General features: G+C 39.9%; 3 protein-coding genes across 3 annotated transcripts; 1 reads left to right on the forward strand and 2 right to left on the reverse strand.

The window, feature by feature from the left end:
* Nucleotides 1–330: 330 nt before the first annotated feature.
* LOC102716303 (ornithine aminotransferase, mitochondrial) lies at nt 331–4,344 on the reverse strand. Its single transcript, XM_006650276.3, has 10 exons — nt 4,193–4,344; nt 3,367–3,475; nt 2,983–3,213; nt 2,471–2,630; nt 2,333–2,388; nt 1,702–1,854; nt 1,431–1,528; nt 1,171–1,251; nt 820–1,053; nt 331–695 (listed from the first exon to the last, which is right to left on the reverse strand). The coding sequence occupies exons 1-10, from the start codon at nt 4,342–4,344 to the stop codon at nt 551–553; spliced, it is 1,419 nt and encodes a 472-aa protein (XP_006650339.2). The 3' UTR covers nt 331–550.
* A 3,765-nt stretch (nt 4,345–8,109) lies between these two features.
* LOC121053960 (probable glutathione S-transferase parA) lies at nt 8,110–9,230 on the reverse strand. Its single transcript, XM_040522665.1, has one exon. It carries the CDS (start codon nt 9,184–9,186, stop codon nt 8,482–8,484), a length of 705 nt encoding a protein of 234 aa, XP_040378599.1. The 5' UTR covers nt 9,187–9,230; the 3' UTR covers nt 8,110–8,481.
* Nucleotides 9,231–14,189: 4,959 nt separating this feature from the next.
* Nucleotides 14,190–20,396, forward strand: LOC102716581 (beclin-1-like protein). The gene is made up of 11 exons (XM_040522686.1): nt 14,190–14,391; nt 14,509–14,689; nt 14,972–15,324; nt 15,544–15,714; nt 16,290–16,414; nt 17,167–17,215; nt 17,639–17,797; nt 17,937–18,022; nt 18,635–18,706; nt 19,568–19,717; nt 20,053–20,396. Exons 2-11 carry the CDS (start codon nt 14,533–14,535, stop codon nt 20,228–20,230), a joined length of 1,500 nt encoding a protein of 499 aa, XP_040378620.1. The 5' UTR covers nt 14,190–14,391; nt 14,509–14,532; the 3' UTR covers nt 20,231–20,396.
* The last annotated feature ends 1,172 nt before the right edge of the window (nt 20,397–21,568 follow it).

Raw genomic sequence — 21,568 nt, forward strand, 5'->3', positions numbered from 1 at the left:
TCGATCGATTTGATCCGTTCAAAATGAAGGGGAACTCCTTTTAGCACAAAGATGGACATACATGTCATCTAAATAATTATTAAAATATAAACAAATTTAATAAAATAGATTAATATAAGTTATATTATTCCACAAACATTTAAATTTAACGAAAAAACAAATTAAATTGAAAATATCATACACACATTCATGGTTGTACTCGAATTTAAATATATATATAGTAATATATCCCATATTAATTTATTTAAATTTATTTATATTTTTAAATAATTATTTAGGAGATATGCAAGCAATGTGGATATCCACAGTTGCACACACGTGCTAAAAATCTTGTGTCCTCAAAATGAATTCTTCTGCATAATACGATAGACTAACATAATACTACCCAGTTTTATTTGCAACCAAGGCGATTAGGCGACAAATCCCTGGACCGTCGCCCAGACAATGCAACAAGGAGTTGTATTTACTTCTACAATGAGCTATCAATTCACGACATGTTCTGTTGTTTATTCGGCGAAATGGGTGCCTCTGGAAACGTTTCGGCATCGCTCTATCCATACAAATCTCTGCCGCATCTGTCACAGACTTGTTTCTCTGCTGCGGATTCTGTCTTCTTGATCTGCTTCTGCATCTGTGGCAGATCATGCTCAAGCACATCACTGAACGCCTTGGATGCTTCTGCAAGATCCTCAGGACTGAAAATGAAATATAAGAGGATCGTTAACCATTAGCACCAAAGAAAAAAGAGCTTTATTGAACAATATGATGCTAAAACACGAAAGTCATGTTCCATAAAGACACAGATAGCAAAGGATATACCTGATTGACAGAGGAGGTGCTAATCTGATTATGGTGTTATGTGTGGGCTTCGCCAGAACACCTCTCTCCTTCAGCTTGATGCAGATATCATAGGCAGAAGCAGGAGATAAAGCTTCGTTGCTTAAATCCACCGCGTTCAGCAAACCCTTCCCACGTACTTCTCTTATGACTTGCGGGAATCTCTGCTGAACCTTCTGTAGCTGACCTCTGAACTCTTCTCCCAACTTTGCAGCCCTGTAGTTCAGTAGATGTTTAGAAGAACAGAGATGAACAATAATCATACAACTGAATCGTGAACAGCTGATGATATATAAGCAAAAAAATTATTTCCCTTGCAACGGAAGAATGTACCTTTCAACGAGTCCTTCATCTCTAACGATTTTCAGTGATGCAACTGCCACAGCACTTGCCAGTGGGTTCCCACCAAATGTGCTGCCAGTAATCAAATATAAGACTGATCAGAAAGGGGAAAAAATAAAAAACTTTCTTATCTAAAAGTAACAAAAAATTTATATGCTGGAAAAAAAACTATGGGGCATTGTACAGAGACATTGATATCATTAAACAACTGAATCAGTTAGCAATTTAACTTGATTGACAATGGCCCATACCTTCCATGTTCTCCTGGTTTGATACACAGCATGATGTCCTTATCTGCAAGAACTGCACTGACAGGAACTACTCCAGCACCAAGTGCCTTGCCTAAAATCTGAAAAAAGGAGTTGAGATACTTGATCAACATTGTAGCTTGATATGCTCCAGCAAATAAAAACTTCACCAGTTGATGATACTTGTGTCATTGTGCAGTCACAAGAGGTTATAGCAGTTAAGCAGCGTGTAGCAGAAATAGAACTTTTATATAAACAGAAAATAGGAACTTACCACCACATCAGGCCGTATGTTTTCCCAATCACATGCCAGCATTTTGCCTGTTCGAGCTACGCCTGTTTGGATCTCATCTGCAATCATCAAAATGTTGTGCCTAGAACAAAGGTCTCTGACAGTTTTCAAATAGCCATCTGGTGGGATTATTACCTGCAAGTAGTATGCGAAATTTTAACATGAGGATATGACAAACTGACAAGAATAACAATAAATATGGATACAAGTGGCATGTGTTAGTTGTCAAATTAGCCCTTCTCTAGTTCAGCAATTTAGCTCCAAAAATGTGATTTAGGACTAATTTATAGTTCCATGTTTCTTAACTGAATTAATCAAATTCCCTAAATATCTGCAAATGGTTTAAAGACAATCTTGGTAATTAGGCTGGAACAGGTGCCAAACCATGTGTACCATTTCTTAGCGATACTCTTTGATGCAGTGTAGATAAAATAATTATCATGCAGGGCTAACGAGGTCTTCCAGTCAACTAAATTTTCTCAAAATGTGCTAGAGATGTATAATCATGTACAGCATATTGCTATGCAACACAAAAGCGAAGGAAATAACAAACCATAAATCAGATTTGGAAATTTTGAAAAATAAATACAGAGTAACATAAAAAAATACATACCCCAGCTTCTCCTTGGATTGGTTCAAACAAAAACCCACATATCTTATCGCCATGCTCTGAACCAAATAGAGTTTATGAACATGCAAATACTCAAAAATAGTGTAGAATATGATTGCTAATAATAAATACGTGAAATACCTTTAAAGATTTTCTCCAACCCATCAATGTCTCCAAAATCAACTTTAAGATGACCAGGAACCAAAGGACCAAAACCACGAGTCGCATCATTGTCACAACTCATAGAGATGGCACCTAATGTTCGACCATGAAAACATCCACAGCAAGAGACAATCAAAGCCTGCAAAACACCGAACGTTTCACAAAAGCAGGTGCAAATACTAAAATATGGACTATTGCAAATGTCATATAGTTATACTTTACATGAAACTGTTCTTGAAAAAAATGTACATGAAAGCAATCAAACAATTATGAGTAAGGAAAAATATTGAGCGCCTCTGTGAACTTTTTGTTCTTTCAGTGAACTTTGTTTTCATTTATTCATGATGATATCTTTAATGATACCCAAATAAATGAGCAATATATTTAGAATAGAACCATTATGAAGAGCAAGTATTAACTGAAGTCTGGAATCAGCATCAGCACGGGTATGCTATCACTGACATGTACAACGTCATCTAGTCAAAGCATACCTCGTTTTTTGGTATATTTTTCTTCTCATAACCCCATTTCCTTGCCAGTTTGATAGCTGTCTCCACTCCTTCAGCTCCAGTATTCATCGGCAACATCATGTCATATCCAAACATGCTTGTCAGATATTCCGCGAAGATTGGGAATTTGTCATTGTAGAAAGCTCTGGAACTCAGTGTAAGCCTTTCGGCCTGTTCTGTCAATGCTCTGAGGACTTTTGGATGGCAATGCCCCTACAACAATTGCAAGAACTACATCATTTCTGTAAAAAAAAGAGACAATCTTCCTGATACAATGCATGACAACATTTTTGTCTTCCAATACGTGCTTTTACCAAAAACACATTCATTTATAGGACCTAATAAGGCAGGTAAAAGAAAAATCACCTGATTGACTGCGGAATAAGCCGACAAGAAATCAATGTATTTGTTGCCTTCAGGATCCAATATATGTGAACCTTCTCCCTTGGAGAACACCACTGGAATTGGATGGTAGCTGCAGGAAGTAAATGTTGAAACAAAAAGTTAGGAAGCAATCGGAATATTGAAAAAAAAAAGGCTTGCAGTGAAAAGTGAAAGTTCCATGTGCCCCAAAACATATGCATGTGTTTCAACCAATAGATTGCACAAATAGTGAGAAAATGTACCCAGAGGTTTACTTGCTCTATGATTATTAACTGAACTTCTGAATTTCCAACCAATAAGACAAAGACAAGTACTAGAGAAGTATTTATCCCGATCAAATGCAACAACAGGCACTCCCTGGGACATACCAGAGTCATGTCGCTGACATGGCATGTATAATTTTTTATAAACAATACTTAGTCAATATCCAGCGAGTGAGTTGAATCCAGTCTCCCACGCGTGCAGGAAGTTCGACACCATCTGCACAAAAAATGGAGCAAGCAATCCCACGATCTGCGTGTGCCTCGGCCCGTTGCAAGACCAAGCAATTCTACACGGACAGAAAACACTAACCGACGAAGGGGGGAAATTCCGCGGCAAGAAAATCGATCATCGCAAGCGGCGACACACCCACTACGCGACGCGATCCGAGTATCTACGATCCTTTCGGCGGAGGTCGGGGAAAACTGAACCGCTGAGGCATTTAGGCAGGCACACGGCGGTCGTAGCAGCAGCACAAGAGAGAGCGGGGAAGGTGAAGCCGTGAAGGGAATGGAGAGAGAGGGGGGAAGGGGGCGGCAAACCGTACTTGTGCGCGCTCCGCTCGCGCTCCATCCGCATGAGCTCGTCGGACGTCAGCGCCGCGGCGCGCTCCGACGCCGGCGCCCCGGCCGAGCACATCCCCCTCCGCCGCGCCAGGGCCAGCCCCGCGCCGCCCCGCCTCGCCAGCGCCGCCGCCATCGTACGCCCACCCGACCTCCCTCCCGTTTCCGCGGCGGCGTTGGGGTTCGCGAGCTCGCTAGCAAAATCGCAACGGAACGGAATGGAAATGGGGTTTTAACTCTACTACTCCACGGGAAGCCGCGGCGTGCGCGTGTGGGACTCAAACTCCAACTCACACGCTTCTCTCTCTCTCCACACACGCGCCGCCGCGCCTGCCCGTCTCGTCGCGACGGGATCACGGGACGCGGCGAGATTTTGTCTATGACAGGTGGCCCCCACCGCAGTTGCATACCTTTTTCAGTAGCCGTGGCACTGGCAGCCATCACCATGTGCTTTGGTTGGTCCTGTGCCCACAGCTCACAACAACGTCACACTGTACTCTGGCAAACTCTTTACTTTTCGTAAATACTGTAGCGAGAGCGGAGGTAGGATTTAACACCATTGATATTATCTCAAGTATATCATTGAACTATTTTATAAATACACATTAGAAAATATAAATTTATAATAAAGATAACCAAAGATCATTGGTGTCATCTGACACCATGAAATGAGGCTAGCTCTGCCCCTGTACCATAATGCAGGATCCCGCTTTGACGAAATCCGACTATAACGACGACCACAAGCGTTTACCGGCCGTAGCCGCACTGACACCAAGATCCGCTCTAGCCGATCCTCCCCCGCCATCTCCACCTCCTCCCCCTTCCTGCAGCTTGTAGCACGGCGTCGTGTTCATGTCACAAGGAGGCAAAACCGCAAAAGTTGAACAGGTGCATCCGTGCATGTGCATGGCATGCATGACAAAAAAGACAAGAAAAAGAGCACCAGGGGCTAGCCATCGGCCGACACGTGGTCGGTGTAGGCCACGCGATGACGATGACGGTGGTGACGACTACGGCAGCGAGGACGATGACGACGACGACCAGAGTAGCCAGCAGCGGTTGATGGTGGATGCGGTAGCGACGATGACAACAGCGGTGGCTAGGAGCAGCTAGCGACGGTCGACGACAACTGCGGTGTCGGCCGCGGCGACGTGGATTCAGCAGCTTTTGAATTTTACTAACCCGAGTATCAGATGTTACCGTACTGATATCACATGGTACTGATGTGGTATCAAATCTGATACCGATGAGATATCATGTTTAATATCTCGTTAAAATTACCCTGTTCAGTATCAAATCTGGTACTTAGGAGGTATCATGTTTGATACCTTATCAGAATCATCTCGTTTCCAGTATCATATTTAATACCGATTTGGTATCTTATTTGATACCTCGTCATAATCATCTCGTTTTCAGTATCAGATCTGATACTGATAAGGTATCGTGTTTGATACCTCATTGAAATCATCTCGTTTCTAGTATCAGATCTGATACCAACGAGATATCATGTTTGATACCTTGTTTGAATCATCCCGTTTTAAAACAGGATCTCGTATGGTAGCGGTCCCCTTTACTTTTTTCTAGTCAATGATAGTAGAGAGGAACATGACAAAGACCATTATCTAAAACAAGGGCATGTTTATTTCCTAAATTTTTTTACAAAAACATCACATCGACTCTTTGGACACTTAAATGGAGCATTAAACATAGATGAAAAAACTAATTGCATAATTAGGAGGAAAATTGTGAGACAAATCTTTTGAACCTAACTAGTCCATGATTAGTCATAAGTGTTACAGTAACTTACATGTGCTAATGACGGATTGAATAGACTTAAAAGATTCATCTCGCGTTTTTCCGACGAGCTATGAAATTCGTTTTTTCATTTGTGTCTAAAAATGACACCTAAAAATTTTCTTTTTGCAAACTAAACAGAGCCTAAGTGTGCAGTATCAAATTTTTTTAAAACTGTTTTAATAAATAATTTTATTACTAAACCTCGGAGAAAAATATTTTTACTCTATGAATATTTTGGCCACGCCAATGTTGATGACGTGGCAAGATAATATTACACACAGAGTATTTGGCGTGGCAGGCTTGCCACGCCATCGACACAGGCGTGGTAGCATTGTCTTGCCATACCGGTGACAATGGCATGGCAAGCCTGTCACACCAAATACTCTGTGTGACAGCGTTATCCTGCCACACTAATATTGGTGGCGTGACCAAAAGGTTAATACGGTGAAAATATTTTTTTCTAAGGTTTAGTAATAAAATTATTTATTAAAATAGTTTAAAAATTAAAAAAATCTGCAGTAGCATGTTGAGCATTAGATACTCAATCTCATTCTCCGTTCAAAAAATATTGTATATAAGGAAAAAGGTGCAATTACAGATACTTTATCTTATTCTATATAAAAACAATATAAGATGAAATGGTGATAAAATATTAATAAAATATATATGGATAATACGATATAGATGTTACCTTAAAGTGATAACTAATATCAAGAGAATATCTATATTAGATATTAGATGACTATCTAAATAGCAACATAGATAATTAAATTTGGTTGAGCTACTTAGAGCAGGTACAATAACATGCTATAAGCCAGCTATAAGCATATTTTAAAGAGATAAGAGGGGAGAGAGAAAAGAAGTGAGCTACTAATTTATAGCCAGCTGTACACGGGCTCCAGGACAAAATATGTATATGACATGTGAGACCATGTATTGATGTTTTGGAGGTAACTATTATATGAGTTGGCTATTAGATTGACTATAAAAAAATTAGAACCAGTAGTTGGCTATAATATTAAACTTGCTCTTATAATGCTCTAATCACCTGGTAGGAGAGCTGATCGAGGGGATTAATCCTAACCCTAGGTCCAGCAGTCTATGGTGCTCGTCTGCTCGATAAGGCCATGTTTAGTTTCCAAAAAGTTTCTCCAAAAACATCATATCGAATTTTTGGATATCTAAATAAAGCATTAAACATAGATGAACCAAAATACTAATTGCACAGTTATGTAAAAATCGCGAGACGAATTTTTTAAGACTAATTAGTGCATGATTAGCCATAAGTGCTACAGTAACCAACATATGCTAATAATAGATTAATTAGACTCAAAAGATTCGTCTCGTGGTTTCCAGGCAGAATCTGAAATTTATTTGGTAATTAGACTACGTTTAATACTTCAAACGTGTGTTAAAAACTTGATAAGATGTTTTTTAAAAAATTTGCAAACTAAATAATCCCTAAGTCGATGTGCAATCGAAAGACTATACAGTCTACGGGAGTAGTATGTCAGTCCTTTTTCTCCTAACTGCACTCGAAAAGAAACGAGTAGGAGAAGTTCACAAAAAAAAAAAAAAGAACGAGTAGGACAAAATTAAATTGCTTGTTTGGGACTTCGGCTTGGCCCAGCTAGTCATGGGCCGTTGATTTGCCTATTAAATTCGGTAACATACTGGCAACATTACGACTACGGGAACGTTCAAATAGAATATGTACGCTATAAATTAGATGATACTATTGGCGCTGCATGGCGAGGGATAGCGCGGGCGAGAGATCACCGCCGGCAAGCAGCGTGGAGGAGCATGAAGAAGACGACGCCGGCGAGCAGTGCGTGGCGCCTGCCGGCGTTGGTGCACGAAGCAACATGGAGGAACGGCGCCAGCGAGCAGACGAGCGGAGGCGGACGTACGCATGCCATCCAGGACAAAATTCCGTCGTGTAGACTTTTGTGTACTGGCCATGCTGATAGGGACTATAATTTGGCCATTAATTGTTGTTTACTTGTCATCATCACTCGGCGATATGCTTAGCTAAAACAAAATACTCCGTAATATGCATGAATATCCGGCATCAACCAGACAGTAACGTAACAATTTGAACGCCGACTTTTTATTATTTTGAAATTTGAAAATGAAAACACCAGATACACCTACAGTACAACATCTTCAGATGATCACATCCTTGATCCAGCATCCAACAAGACCCGAAAAACAAACTCAGAGATTTAAGTTACACCACCACCACAAATTTAAGAACACACCGATAAATATGTGTCGAATAGCCAAGTAAATTAGAATGCGCAAACTTATAACACCAAAAACAATGAAACGACTCTGATGATGAGATGCGAAAATGATCGAGGAAACAATATACATGCACGCATGCATCCACGATGGCGTATGCATGCAGAGCACATATGTTGTTTATTTGCACCGGCTGGCCGGCCGGCCGGTCGGGTGATCGCCGGCGAGCTTGTTAGCCGTCGAGACCGAAGTGCTTCCTCATGGCACAGGCGAACTGGTACACGTGCTCGGGCTCCGGCAGCGACGCCGCCACGCACGCGTTCTCCCGGAGGCACCGCTCCGCCCACGCCGCCAGCGCCGGGCACTCCTCCGCCACGGCGAACCGGCCGAACCGCTCGTACGTCAGGAACCACGGCGTGAAGGGCGCCAGCGCCACGTCCACGTACCCGAGCGCCTCGCCGCCGAAGTACGCCTTCCCGCCGAGCTCCGCCTCCAGCGTCCTCAGCGCCGCCACCAGCCCCTCCCTCGCCTCCTCCACCGCCGCCGCCCCCGCCGCGCCCGCCGGCGACCTCCACACCCTCCCGGCGCACTCCGCCAGCTTGGTGTCGACGTACGACGCCCAGAACCTGGCCTGCGCGCGGTCGTGCGCGCCGGCGGGGAGCAGCGATTCGCCGGCCCCGGCGAAGGCCTCATCGATGAACTCGAGGATGACGAGCGACTCGCACACCGCCCTGCCGTCGACGATGAGGACGGGGATCTTGCCGTGGACGGGGTTGGAGGAGAGCAGCAGCGCGCTCTTGGCGGCGAGGTTCTCCGGCCTCTCCTCGTAGGCGACGCCCTTCCTCTTCAGCGCGATGCGGACGCGGTTGCCGAACATGCTCCACTTGCAGTTCAGCAGCACCACCTCGCTCTGCTTCTTCTTCTTCTCTCCCTCCATTGCCGCCTCCCTCCCTTGAGCTTGCTTAGCTAATTACCTCCTAATTAAAGGGTTAATTGGGCGCTTCTCTTGGCGCTTGGCCAGCCCGTATTTATACAAACGTATTACGATTTGTTTTTATATATAATAACAGATATATATCTTCCTCGTAAGAGACGTAAAATTTTCTTGTGGCTTTGTATTCGAATTTTGTTTTTCTTTTTGCTTGGTATTACTGTATTAGCATATGCTAATTGGTGTCATCGATCTGAACCCATTGGTTGCACCGTTGACAATTCCATTGATTTTTAAAGTTGCTAATCTGGAAGGACTTTGGTTTCTACGGCGCCGCTCGATGTGGCCTTTGTGTGTGTTGGTGTGCGCGCCTTGTGGCTAAGCTGCGTGTTTTGTTTTGTCCTTCGCCGCACGGTAGGCTACTGGACGGCGGCGCCGCACGCGTTCGGGAGCTGAGGTCCGCTTAGTCACCGCCTACGTCACGGGGTACGGCTCGATGGATTCTGGACGTCCATCTGACTGTGGACGGTCCAGATCGACGTCCGTCCGTCCGTCCGATGAACGCCGTGCTTTCCTACATGCCCATCATCAAAGCCCCAGGTATGCTCCAATTTTTTTTAAAAAAAACGTAAACAAGCTCCTAATTGTTAAAGTTTAAACATCAGACCAACACTAACCCAATGCACATGTGAACGATGATGTATGGTTCTAAGACTAAACCATAGTCGAGTAAATCTTACTAGCTATTAGATGTAATTGATTAATTGATCCATTTAAATCAATTAAGTCGAATAAAATCCAAGACTCATGATACTATGAGTGATGTGCATTTATCTATATCTATACTAATATAAAAAGCGTGAGTTATATTTTTTCTACGCACACCCAGCAAAATCTACACAAACTTTTACTTATCAATCCACAACCATGGGATTGTCACAGTTCAAATCTTCTTACTATGTTTCTCTCTAGCAATCCTACGCAGGATATACCTCCGATCTATGTGTGGCCCACACCCGGTGACAGCTCCTAGCAAACAAAATCCCCACAAACAGCTCCCACAAATTCCGTCGTCTTAAATCTATGTTGATCCAATCATCCAAACTGCCACCGAACCCCACTCCAATCCATCGACACAATCATCGCCCCTCCTCTGCTCCAATGTTTCCTCGCCGTTCCAACCAAGTCGCTGCATGGTGGTCGCCCTCAGTGCTCCATCGACCGCCCCCGAGTTGAACCTCCGCTCCAAGATGGCACCCTAACCGTTGCACGCCCGGATGGAGGAAATGGTAGAGGGGTTCACTCCGCAGGAGGCAAATGTCAGTAAGCTTTATCCAGAGCCTGCAATCGGTTAGCTAGCTGATTTGATGGCCCTGCGTTCTTACGATTTGCAGAATGTCACACTGATTTGGTAGAGAATAAACAAAGTGTAAGTATAGTTCCTAATCTTCTGTTGGTACCTTTATTGTTTTCTCTGTTGAGATCACAAACGAATTCACAAGGTAAGATTATGCCGCATGTTAGCAGGTATTTTTAATTTTGATTAATGTACTTTGTTGTGTAGATAGTAAGGCTAGGGGGTTCTGGAGCCGTGGAATCCAATACTATAACCTGAACATTTGACCATTTGTCAGTATATTTGCACAAAAGGGAGAAGCACATGTACCCACTGATGTATGTATACGACGTTCGTAGCTCCACCAGGTTACTTTCTTTGTTACACGATAAATAATGATTAAAACATTTATGTGTAAGACTCATATCTGAATGCGGTGTTGTTAGCTATGATGTCTAGCAGATTAAAAATTGCTTAACTCTATGGTTATTCTATTTAAGCTGGAAATTATTATCTTCGTAATGTATGTTCCACTTCATATAACAAAATATATGGGTGTAGGTGGAACTATGTATTTTTGTTCGAATGCCGATGACAGGTAATATCTGAAGGTAGGAATTTTGTTCTATGTAGTTTGGTAATTCAAATGGTAAGATTTATATCAATGGTTGGATCAAATTATATGTACTTAAGTACTGGTGCATCCCACCGACCTATTAGTAACTTGCCTTCTACTTTATTCATGTGTTCATTTTCCTTTATTTACATGGATCTTTTTCAGGTTGTGAGGTCAAGGATGCAATCAAGGTTTCTGAACCATTTTATTCTTTCATCGAATCGTTTTTAGGTTTCTGAACCATTTACATGGATCTACTGTAAGAAATGTGATCTCATTTTATTGTTTTATTAGGTTGTTAGACCAGTGATGTCATGCCAAAGAAAATATATTTTCTTTCTTGATCTTCTAGGGGTATAGAAGGAATATGCTGCTACCTATATTGTTGAGTCATATTCAAGAAATAGAGCTGTGTGGCCTATTAGGATTGACAGCTGGTTTTTTTTTTGAGTTTATCGGTTATTTTGCTTCAACAAATTTACAAATTAGTGATGTCTACTCATAACTTCCTTGCTAATAAACAGGGAATTCCTTCAAATTACTGTATCCAGTGGCCAAATAGTGGCTGATTGTTCAATTAAGTTCAATAAGAATTGATCTGTATGTATTGTTCAAATACTTAAAAGTGTTACATTCTACATCCATATAGATTGATTAACAAACGCAGTGATTGTATTATTTTTAACAAACTAAATTTTTTTGAACTAACAATCATTTTGCTGCACCTATGAATCATATATTTTCTATAGCCACAACATTATCAACAAGAAGAGATCCCTTTCGACAACGTCAGATGCTGCACATCACCGATGGATGTGAATGGTGCTTTGGTCAATTGGTCATGTACTGCCAATTCCCCAGGACTTCACGCTTGCAGAGATGCTACTTTAGGTCAATATTTTACGAATACAAAATTAATTAGCTCTTACTTAGGAAGTTATTATTATTATCCAAAATTTTACAGACCTATCATGAAGCCGGTATCACCTGCACTTTGTCGCTTTCCTCCCTTTTAAAGCAACAAATTTAGAGTTGTGTCTTTGCTCATGAATTTGACATTTTAAAGCAACAAATTTAGTTATAACTGGCATAACTAAAGTGAACTAACTTAATTGATATTTTGGATCTTTTCTTGGGAGAAGCTATGAACTAAATTCAACAAAGTTTTGCCCAACTCCAATCCCTGTAGCTACTTTGAAGTTTCAAGGTTTGTATGCATAAACTATTTTTTTGGGCAGGATGGATGTCACATTGAGATAGATATATATGTTTAACTAGCATGCATTTTCATTGATAAGGAAGATCATATAACTGTGCAGGGCTAAATTTTGGTCCGAGCTACAGATCTTGATGGCCTGGTGATACTAGATGTATGCATTAATTCTGTTATGCTGAATGTAATTCCCATGCATTCAGGATAAATTGGATGCATTTTTTGCTGGTCTACTGGATGTGTGCTTTCTTTACCAGTTCTATGTTTATATAACTTTGTTTAGCTTGTAAAATTTAGTTCTTGTAGTATTGATTCTACTGGAAACTTACTCCTGATTTATTTGTGCATGCAGGTTCCATGGAAGTGCCACTCTCTCTGGAAGTCTGAGCTCATAATTTTCAAGGGCTCTGCGCATTGTATAACCTTTAGAACTTTATTATATGCACATACTGTTTAGTACATGCACTTCTGTTTTTGTTGTAGCATACAAAGTTACGGGTGACGATGTGGCCCATTGTGAATTTTCGGAATTCTAAATATGTAAAGATTACTCTTGTCATTTTTTTGGCAAGGTTTTTGCAACTTACTAACAACTGAGTCAGGAAAATAAAATAAAACTATGTCATATTAACAATAATTTATATGTTGCAACTCTCAAACAAAAGAGACTAGGAAGCTTCGATTGTATATTTGCTGGCATGTAACACATGTGGACTTTTTTGTTGTATATTTGCCTTTTGCATAGGGGTATACACAAAGAAATTTGTGGAGTACAAAACAAACTTGTTATTTCAGTTTTTGCAATACCTAGGTTTCCTGATATTTGCATATCTTTCTAAGTAACTTTCCTATTGGAAAAAAATATCAATTATCTTTAGAGCTTGCAGAAAATAAGTATTCATCATATTTTAGCTGCCACTTCATGCTATCTGATGTCGCTCGACTGACAGCACTACACAACAAATATAGGGGATTGATTGCACAACACATGTAGGGGATTGCGATCCTTTGACTTTGCCTGGATGCACAAAAAAGATTTCTATAGAGATCATCATTCGAATTGTCAATTTAACATAGTCATTAAATAATGTGCTTACCAAAAGAATTAACTATGTCATTAGTTCATGGGTTATCAACGGAAAGATAATGGTGTTAGAATGATAACACCCTCAATAACAACTAATGATGATTGGTTAATGGTGAAGTAGTGGATGATGGATGATGGCTGATTAATGCTAATCAATTACTATATTCCTCTTCATATTTAATGAGACCATCGATTTTTGCTGACCATTTGTCTTACTAAAAATTATATAATTATTAATTATTTTGTTACGTATGAGCAATATACTAGTCAAATGTTTATTTTTCATCTATAACTATATTGCAACGCATCGGCAATATCCTAGTCAGATAAAAAAAGAGAGAGTAGCTACGAAACTATGTAAGATATACTCCCTTGATAAAGTTCATTTTTAGTTTTTGGATACGATATTTGACTCTTCGTCTTTTAAAATTTTCTGCAATTAATATTTTTATTTATTAGATGATAAAACATAAATAATAATTTACATATGATTTTTTTAAAAAAGTTTTTTATACTTTTTTAAATGAGACGGATGGTGAACGTATAAACCGAAAATGATGTTTTTTGACGGATGTAGCGATAAAACTCCAGACACACAAGCTAACCATCTCGGCCTCTCTTCATTTCCCGGCCCACGCAGCCCACACACGCGCACAGCCCGCGTCGTCATGCACGGGCCCACGTCCAAGCCCTCCCCGCACAGACTTCACAGCTTTCACGTCACGAAACCGTCGAACGAACCGCACGCACGCACGCACGCACGCTACCCCTACCGGCGATTCCGCCGCTCCGGCCGCCGTTGCCTTCCTCGCAACCGCGGCCGCGGCTTCTGCTCCTTCTCTCCTGCGCGCAAGCCCCCCCCCCCCTCGCTCCTCGCCGCCGACGCGGGAGGCTGCTGTCGCACGATTTTTCCCGCGGGTACTTCTCTCCAGGGAGTTCCTGCCGGCTCTTCGGATCGGGTAAGCGTGGGGATTGCAGCTCGTCGGCTATTTCGGAGCTTTTTGGTTGGAGGGATTGATTTTTGTTTGGACAACTCCCTGGTTGTGTGAATGGTGCGGATTCGTGGATGATTGCAGGGTGCGGTTGCCTGCCGCGGCGAGATGAAGCCCCCTGCGCCCGCCGCTGCGGGCGATAAGGGCGGTGCGGCGGCGGTGGACCCGTCGCTGCCGCGGTTCAAGTGCCAGGAGTGCCACCGCGCGCTCGTCGTCGTCGGCGTGGAGTCCTTCACCGATAAGCTCCCCGCTCACGCCGTCTCTGGTATACCCTTACCTCAAACTGATTGATTCGCTTCCTTTCCCTTTACTGAGCCTTCGTGACTCCACCGATTCGAATTGGAATCGCTGTCGACGCTGTGTAGAGGGAGGTTTTGTGATTTGCACCAACATCTCATTAGCCAGGAAATTGGGAGAGATTATGTTATGGTATCAACATCGCATTATCTGGGGGGATTTTTTTTTTTTTTTTTGGGGGGGGGGGGGCATGGTTGAAATGCTATGAAGTACTACCGTGTTACTTACCATGAGAAGTTTATCAATGCAGGTATGAATGCGTCTTCTTTTCAAGGCGGCGTTATGGGGGCTAGCAGGATGGACAATTCTTATGTAGTGCTGTCTAAGCAAAATAGATCACACGGCCATGGAATTCCCCCACGGCCACCAAGTGCAGCAGTCCCTCGTACCGAACCTAACCGGCCCACAAGGGCGATGGAGGGGTCATATATAGTGCTTCCACCTGCTGCCGCATCCATATACAAGATTTCTGGCTCTGAAGGAGGCAGTGCGCAGTTGTCACCAACAAGCATGAACTCCAGTAGCCCGTTGCCAGGAAATAATTTCCACTCTAGCGTGACTGTATTAAAACGGGCATTTGAGATTGCTACATCACAAACACAGGTACTACAATGACTTGTCTAAGATGTCTCTGTATTCAATGAGCACATGTACTTTTGCCATTTCTGTCATTTTACCTAATTTTCCATTTACCAGCTTATGCAATTATTGCATCTGATTACATGTTTTTTCTACTGTATGTTGAGGGTTCATTGCCATATGTTAGTAGTAAATTTTGAGAGACAATGTCAACACTGGTGATAATCTGGAACATACTTGTAGATTGAACAGCCACTCTGTCTGGACTGTATGAGGGTACTGTCTGATAAAATGGATAAGGAAATTGAAGATGTTAATACTGACATTAAAGCTTATGAGGCATGTCTTCAACGTCTGGAGGAGGAAACCTACAATATCCTCAGTGAAGCTGACTTTCAGAAGGAGAAACAAAAGGTGATAGTCTTTCTTATATATTTATGGTCAGATACTCAAATAGTGATAATGACATCATAAAATGCATGACAAACAGATTGCTTCTCTAAGAAAAATAATTAAGGTACTAGATGATTAATTTCTTTTGAAAGATTAAACACATAGACACAATGTTTTAAATGAAAAAAATAATTCCTTTTTAACTTCAGTGTAAGAGAATCCTTTCATACTTATAAAGACTTACAGTTCCTGAAGAAGTTGCCTACTTGTTCTGTAGAAGGCTCCCATCGTTTCGCAATTGCAACTGTTTATAAACCAAAGTTTAAATTTTAGAACCTAATTTTAGACTTGATTTTGTGGTTTTTTTATTATGATTTATTTTACACATTTCGCTTTTGAGTCGCTATCGACATTTAGTTTTACCTGCAAATTATTTTTTGTTTGTAAAAACGCGTTTTCGCTTTTTCCTATAAAATGCGAAACGATGGGAACAGAAAACCTTTCTTAAGTGAAAAGGTAGAATAAGTACCTCTGATTGGTCAGCATTCATGATTTTCATGGAACTAAATATACAACTCTGTGTTCTGCCATTTCAGATTGAGGAAGAAGAAAGGAAACTTAAATCTGCTATTGAGGAAGCTGAAAAGAAATATTCAGAAATTTGTTCTGAGATGAAGGGTCTTGAAACAAAATCTAAACAGTTCGAAGAACTGGAAGAAAGGTTAGCTTTTTTAATTAACCTTTCCATATTATCCTTTATTGAATGACCTTATTATTAATTCTGAAGTTTCATTACAATAATCAGGATGCAGTCTTAAATTGTTATAAATCACATTTGGGTGTGCATGTGCATACTTGCAGGGTGCTCTCGACCTGAACATTCTTCTTTTTGGTTCTGATGAGTTGTTACATTGTTATAGACTATGAATACAACTGTTATATTGAAAACATTAGTATATACTCAGTACTTTCCAAAATATAAGCATTTCTAGGTTGTTTAGCAAATACTAAGGGGATCAAAAGATTCATTTCCAGCCATTTCAGTGATCAATTTTGAATTTTGAATTGCTTAGATTCCTTTTCCAAGACCTTATTGGCTTGGCAATCATTCAAATGATTGGAACTATGGGAATCAACGCATAAATGCTTATATTGTGGTACAAAATTTGGATACTAGAAATGCTTATATTTTGGAACGGAGGTAATAACCATATCTGTCACCTGAAGCTAGACATGTTGTTTCAATTATTCAATTAGTGTCAGTGTGCCATTCAATATGATTGGAAATTTGGCATCAGAATATGTCACTATATGGGAATAATAACATAATACATCCCATACACATTTTTGCTATATTACTACAACAATTGCTCTCGTAGCTTTGTGTAATCTGGACTATTTGGTTAGCTCATGTTATTTGTAAAGCTCCAGTTACTTGTTAAACAAATCTGATGTACCATATTTTTGAAACAGGTATTGCCATGATCTCAATAGCTTTCAGTTTCAGTTGACATCTCACCAGGTATGTACCTACTACAGGACCTATAAATATTTACTTATCATAATAACAGCCCACTATTTTCTTGATGCGATATTTCAACTTCTTGTTAGTACCAAAACCTAGAAACATTGCTATTTTCTAGAAGAACATAGAACAACCAAATGCACTGTATTCCAGATTTGTCATATGCTCAATAGCTAAAGCAATATAAATAAAATCTATAGCTCCCATGTTTTGTTTGTACAGATAAACCACTTTAAAAATTAGCATTGTTTATGAATAATGCACACTGTTTGTTTTATCATGTTTCACACTGCCTTCATGCTTGAAAATAATATTATAGTATATATTGGTTCCTTATACACACACTTCATTATCTATGGGCTGTTTGCAAACATTTGCGCGCCAATAACTAATTTTTTTTCCACTTACTCCGCTATTCAGGAAGAAAGAGACGCAGTTTTGGCCAAGATAGAAGTTTCACAGGTTCATCTAGAATTGTTGAAGCGTACAAATGTTCTCAATGATGCATTCTATATTTCACATGATGGATTGATTGGAACAATAAACAACTTTCGTCTTGGCCGCCTTCCTAATGTACAGGTAATTATACAAAATGTGCAGATATCAAGTCCATTCACTATATTTTAGTGCCTTGCTTGAGTTCTGTTTAAGATGTATATGGGATGCTCATGTTGATGCTTTGTGTTAATGACACAACCCTCTGTTACTCTTTTCCTAGGTTGAGTGGGATGAGATAAATGCTGCTTGGGGACAGGCTGCTCTACTGTTGCATACCATGGCCCAGCACTTCACGCCAAAATTTCAGTATCCTTGACACATAATGAAATTGTTTTTTTGCTATAATTTGTTTTCTGGTCATTCTCTTGCGATGTAATTCATACAGGATATTTCCCTCCAGCAACTTTCAGTGCATTTTAGTTGTTAGTTCTTACTCCATTCAGTTGTTTGCTTTTTCTTTCTATATGGCTATGGGTGTTCAAAATATGTCTCTTCTTCAAGAAGTCCTACACATGAGACTTATCCTTTTGTTACTATGAATTTTATGGCTACGCGTGTTCAAATTATCCTTTGTTACTATGGAGTGTATTATGATTACTTAGGTTACAAGTTTGTGCATTTATGAGAATTGTCAAGCATAAATGAGATCGAGTTGGTATGAGTGTATGTGTTAAGGAATTGCAAAGATATTGTTGGATGTTAAGGGTGAATGGATATTATAGTCCTCTTTTATTGGATTGCTTGATTTGTTTTTAGCAGTTCTCTCTCATAAGTAGCATTAACAAGCATGTGTGCCAAATACTGCTAAGTTGATTTTTAACTTAAATCGGATGTATACATTGAGAAGGACAAATCTTAGTACACTACAGTTGTTGACAAAAATTATATTATGTTTTGGGGACCTGAACATTCATCTAGATACCGGATTAAGATTCACCCTATGGGAAGCTATCCAAAAGTGACAGACATCGACGACAATACATATGAACTGTAAGCTTCCTGTTGAAAAATGTATTCCCTTTATTATTCTCTTCTAAAAAGCTTGTAGAAGATTGGTTTTTGTAATGTTCCTTATTTTTCCAAAGGTATAATATATTATTCTGAACAAAAAATTCTGATGCTAGTAAGCAATCTAGGATATCCCTTATGAAATAATAAGTAAATTATACTTCTTTTATCATAAGTGATTACTTATCTAGTGGTAATAATTTTCTTTGACATGATTGATTCATCCAGACTTATAAATGAATCATGTTATCAATTCTCTTCACTGAACACATTTTATGTTGGGTGGTGCATTTTTTTGGGACTATTAGCTGAATGTTTGTGCTTTTGCTATGGATAAAAATATAGTGATTGCTGTCTAAAATAAATAAATAAAATATTTTCCATGAAATGTTTTATACATCTTTTTATAGGGAATATTCACCTTAATTTGATTTTATATCTAGCTATCCATTTAGATTTGATTGTTTATTAATATTAGTAAGTTCAATGAGTAATTTGTTAATTTTACAATATAGGTAGGTGGGGTGTCATCACCACTATCTTCTTTTAAAGAAGTATAGATAATATTTTATTTAGATTTGATTGTTTCTTAATATTAGTATGTTCAATGGGTAATTTGAAAAAATATACGACTAGGTAGGTGGGGTGACAGATCCACTACCACCACCTGTACCTTCTTTTAAATAAGTATAGATACTATAATGATAATATTGTCATTGGCTGCCCTTCTGTTTCTCGACAATTGCCTCTGGGGGTTTATTTTGTATATTTGTTCTTATGTGGAGTAGTAGACTACTAGAATTATGCCACGCTAAGTTAACAGGCTGCACCATTTATGTTCAGGTTTGGTCCTGTGAATTTATTCTGGAGTAGCCGATTTGACAAAGCCATGACATGGTTTCTGACTTGCCTGCAAGAATTTGCCGAGTTTGCTATTAGTTTGGATAAAGAGAACAATGTACCACCTGAGAAGTCATTGAATCTCCCATATAAGTAAGTTTCTTGTACCATAATAGTGTTGGAATAATTGTTTACCATATGAATTGCATGATTCGTGCTTAGGGCACAACTTCCTTTTGCATTCTACTTGAACTAAAATATTCATCAGCTATCACTGAACATCTCCACCGGAAGTAAAAAAATATTTAAATGCTTTAGGTTTCAATAGCAATCATATAAATACTTAAAACATATAGGTTATCATGTGGTTGTGACTTCTTCCTTTGGTTCATATGAAGATATTTGTGCTAAACAATGTTGTTTGCAGCACTCTTGATTTAAATTACCTCGCTTGTATCATTCAAAAAAAAAAAAAACTTCGTTTGCAGGATTGAAGGTGACAAGGTAGGGAGCCATACAATCTTCTTAAGTTTTAATAAACTCGACAACTGGACGAAGGCACTAAAATACACGCTGTGCAACCTGAAGTGGGTTCTCTACTGGTTCATCGGCAATACAAGTTTCGCCCTTCCCTCGGGATCTTTAGCGCAGTCTTCCAAGAGATGAAGTCACTGGCTTCTGGAGCTGATCGTAGCCGCATATTGACAAATTGCATTGGGTAGACCCGTTTACAATGTACAGAAGTAGTAGATACAGCTAGCTAGCTTTGCAGTTGTATATATGATTAACATCGGAATGCACAGTATCTAGTTGTGCAGACAGGTTTGGATGGCAACAGAATTTCCCTTGTATAAGTTCCCACTTCAAAGTGCACACAAAGAGGAACAGGTTTGCATGTTTTGATGGCTTGATGTTTGATTGTTTGTGGGTTCAATTTTGCTAGGTTAGGACTTTATTGCTTCCATATGATTTCGCCGTGGGTGAAAAATGATTGGTCTCCGCAGCTCGATCGATGATCACCAGCTAAGTGTAAAGTGTTGATCAACGAAGAGGTCCTCGTGGAAAATAAACAAAACAATACTGCACTACTACTTTCCCGTGGATTTCCAGTTCTCAGCTACTCATGTGTAGGGGGTGGGAATGGGTCAAGGCCTGGGTTCTTTCACAACCATATTTAACTCTTAAAATTTTTTTAGCTTAAAACTCGATATAAATCTATTTTTAACTTGTTTTAAACCTAACCCTTAAAATTTGTTGACAAAATGATTGGGTATATTACCACCCCGCTCACGGGTCGCTTTCAACTATTTTTATATGCAAAACACTCTTATTTATCTATATAATCTCTAAAATGACTTCTAGCCACTTGATGGCACATTAGGGTTTTTTTCTAATGGCCCTTATCATTTCACGAAATACGATATATTAAAGGAAAAACTACGTTTACAGTGATATCACAGTGAACTTAAAAATATATGAGCTTCTTTGTGCAAAAATAGCAGCCCACACATAGATTCTCTTTCTCCCAACTCGTCTTTGCCCGCTCAGTTTTCACCCCCAGCCTCCGTGTGGCACTTTTCTGTCTAGGCACCGCCTGACCGCCTCTTAATACTTTGCAACTTTTAGAGCTAATTTTATTTACCGTTGTATGCTAATTAATTTTAGTGGTATCTATCCAAGAGTTATATCAATTAGAGGAAATCTGACGAGGACACGACATGCTTAAATATGACCATTGAAGCACCGTTGACGCCGAGGATGAAATTTTATCAAGAATAAGAGGAGGATGAGAACATGACATTCTTGCATGCAATCATTCATTCGTTGCAAAGATAAGGTGAGCTTATTCCTATGTATTCTTTTTAGTTATTTTAAAAATAGATTGATACCTAATAAATTAATTATTGTTAGGAACCATAGAGATTACAAGAAGACACTTAGGGAGGGATTTAGAGGCGTGGAGAAGATACTTAGGGAGGGACTTAGAGACGTGGAGGACTAGCA

Source organism: Oryza brachyantha, chromosome 3, assembly GCF_000231095.2.
Source record: "Oryza brachyantha chromosome 3, ObraRS2, whole genome shotgun sequence".
Lineage (NCBI taxonomy): Eukaryota > Viridiplantae > Streptophyta > Magnoliopsida > Poales > Poaceae > Oryza > Oryza brachyantha.

Coding starts and splice junctions, on each gene's coding strand:
- LOC102716303 (XM_006650276.3), bottom strand. CDS start 4,344: ATGGCGGCGGCGCTGGCGAGGCGGGGCGGCGCGGGGCTGGCCCTGGCG. Junction 3,214..3,366: donor CTTATTCCGCAGTCAATCAG/GTGATTTTTCTT, acceptor CAATTGTTGTAG/GGGCATTGCCATCCAAAAGT. Junction 1,252..1,430: donor AAACCAGGAGAACATGGAAG/GTATGGGCCATT, acceptor GATTACTGGCAG/CACATTTGGTGGGAACCCAC.
- LOC102716581 (XM_040522686.1), top strand. CDS start 14,533: ATGAAGCCCCCTGCGCCCGCCGCTGCGGGCGATAAGGGCGGTGCGGCG. Junction 15,715..16,289: donor TTCAGAAGGAGAAACAAAAG/GTGATAGTCTTT, acceptor CTGCCATTTCAG/ATTGAGGAAGAAGAAAGGAA. Junction 16,415..17,166: donor TTCGAAGAACTGGAAGAAAG/GTTAGCTTTTTT, acceptor TTTTTGAAACAG/GTATTGCCATGATCTCAATA.
- LOC121053960 (XM_040522665.1), bottom strand. CDS start 9,186: ATGGAGGGAGAGAAGAAGAAGAAGCAGAGCGAGGTGGTGCTGCTGAAC.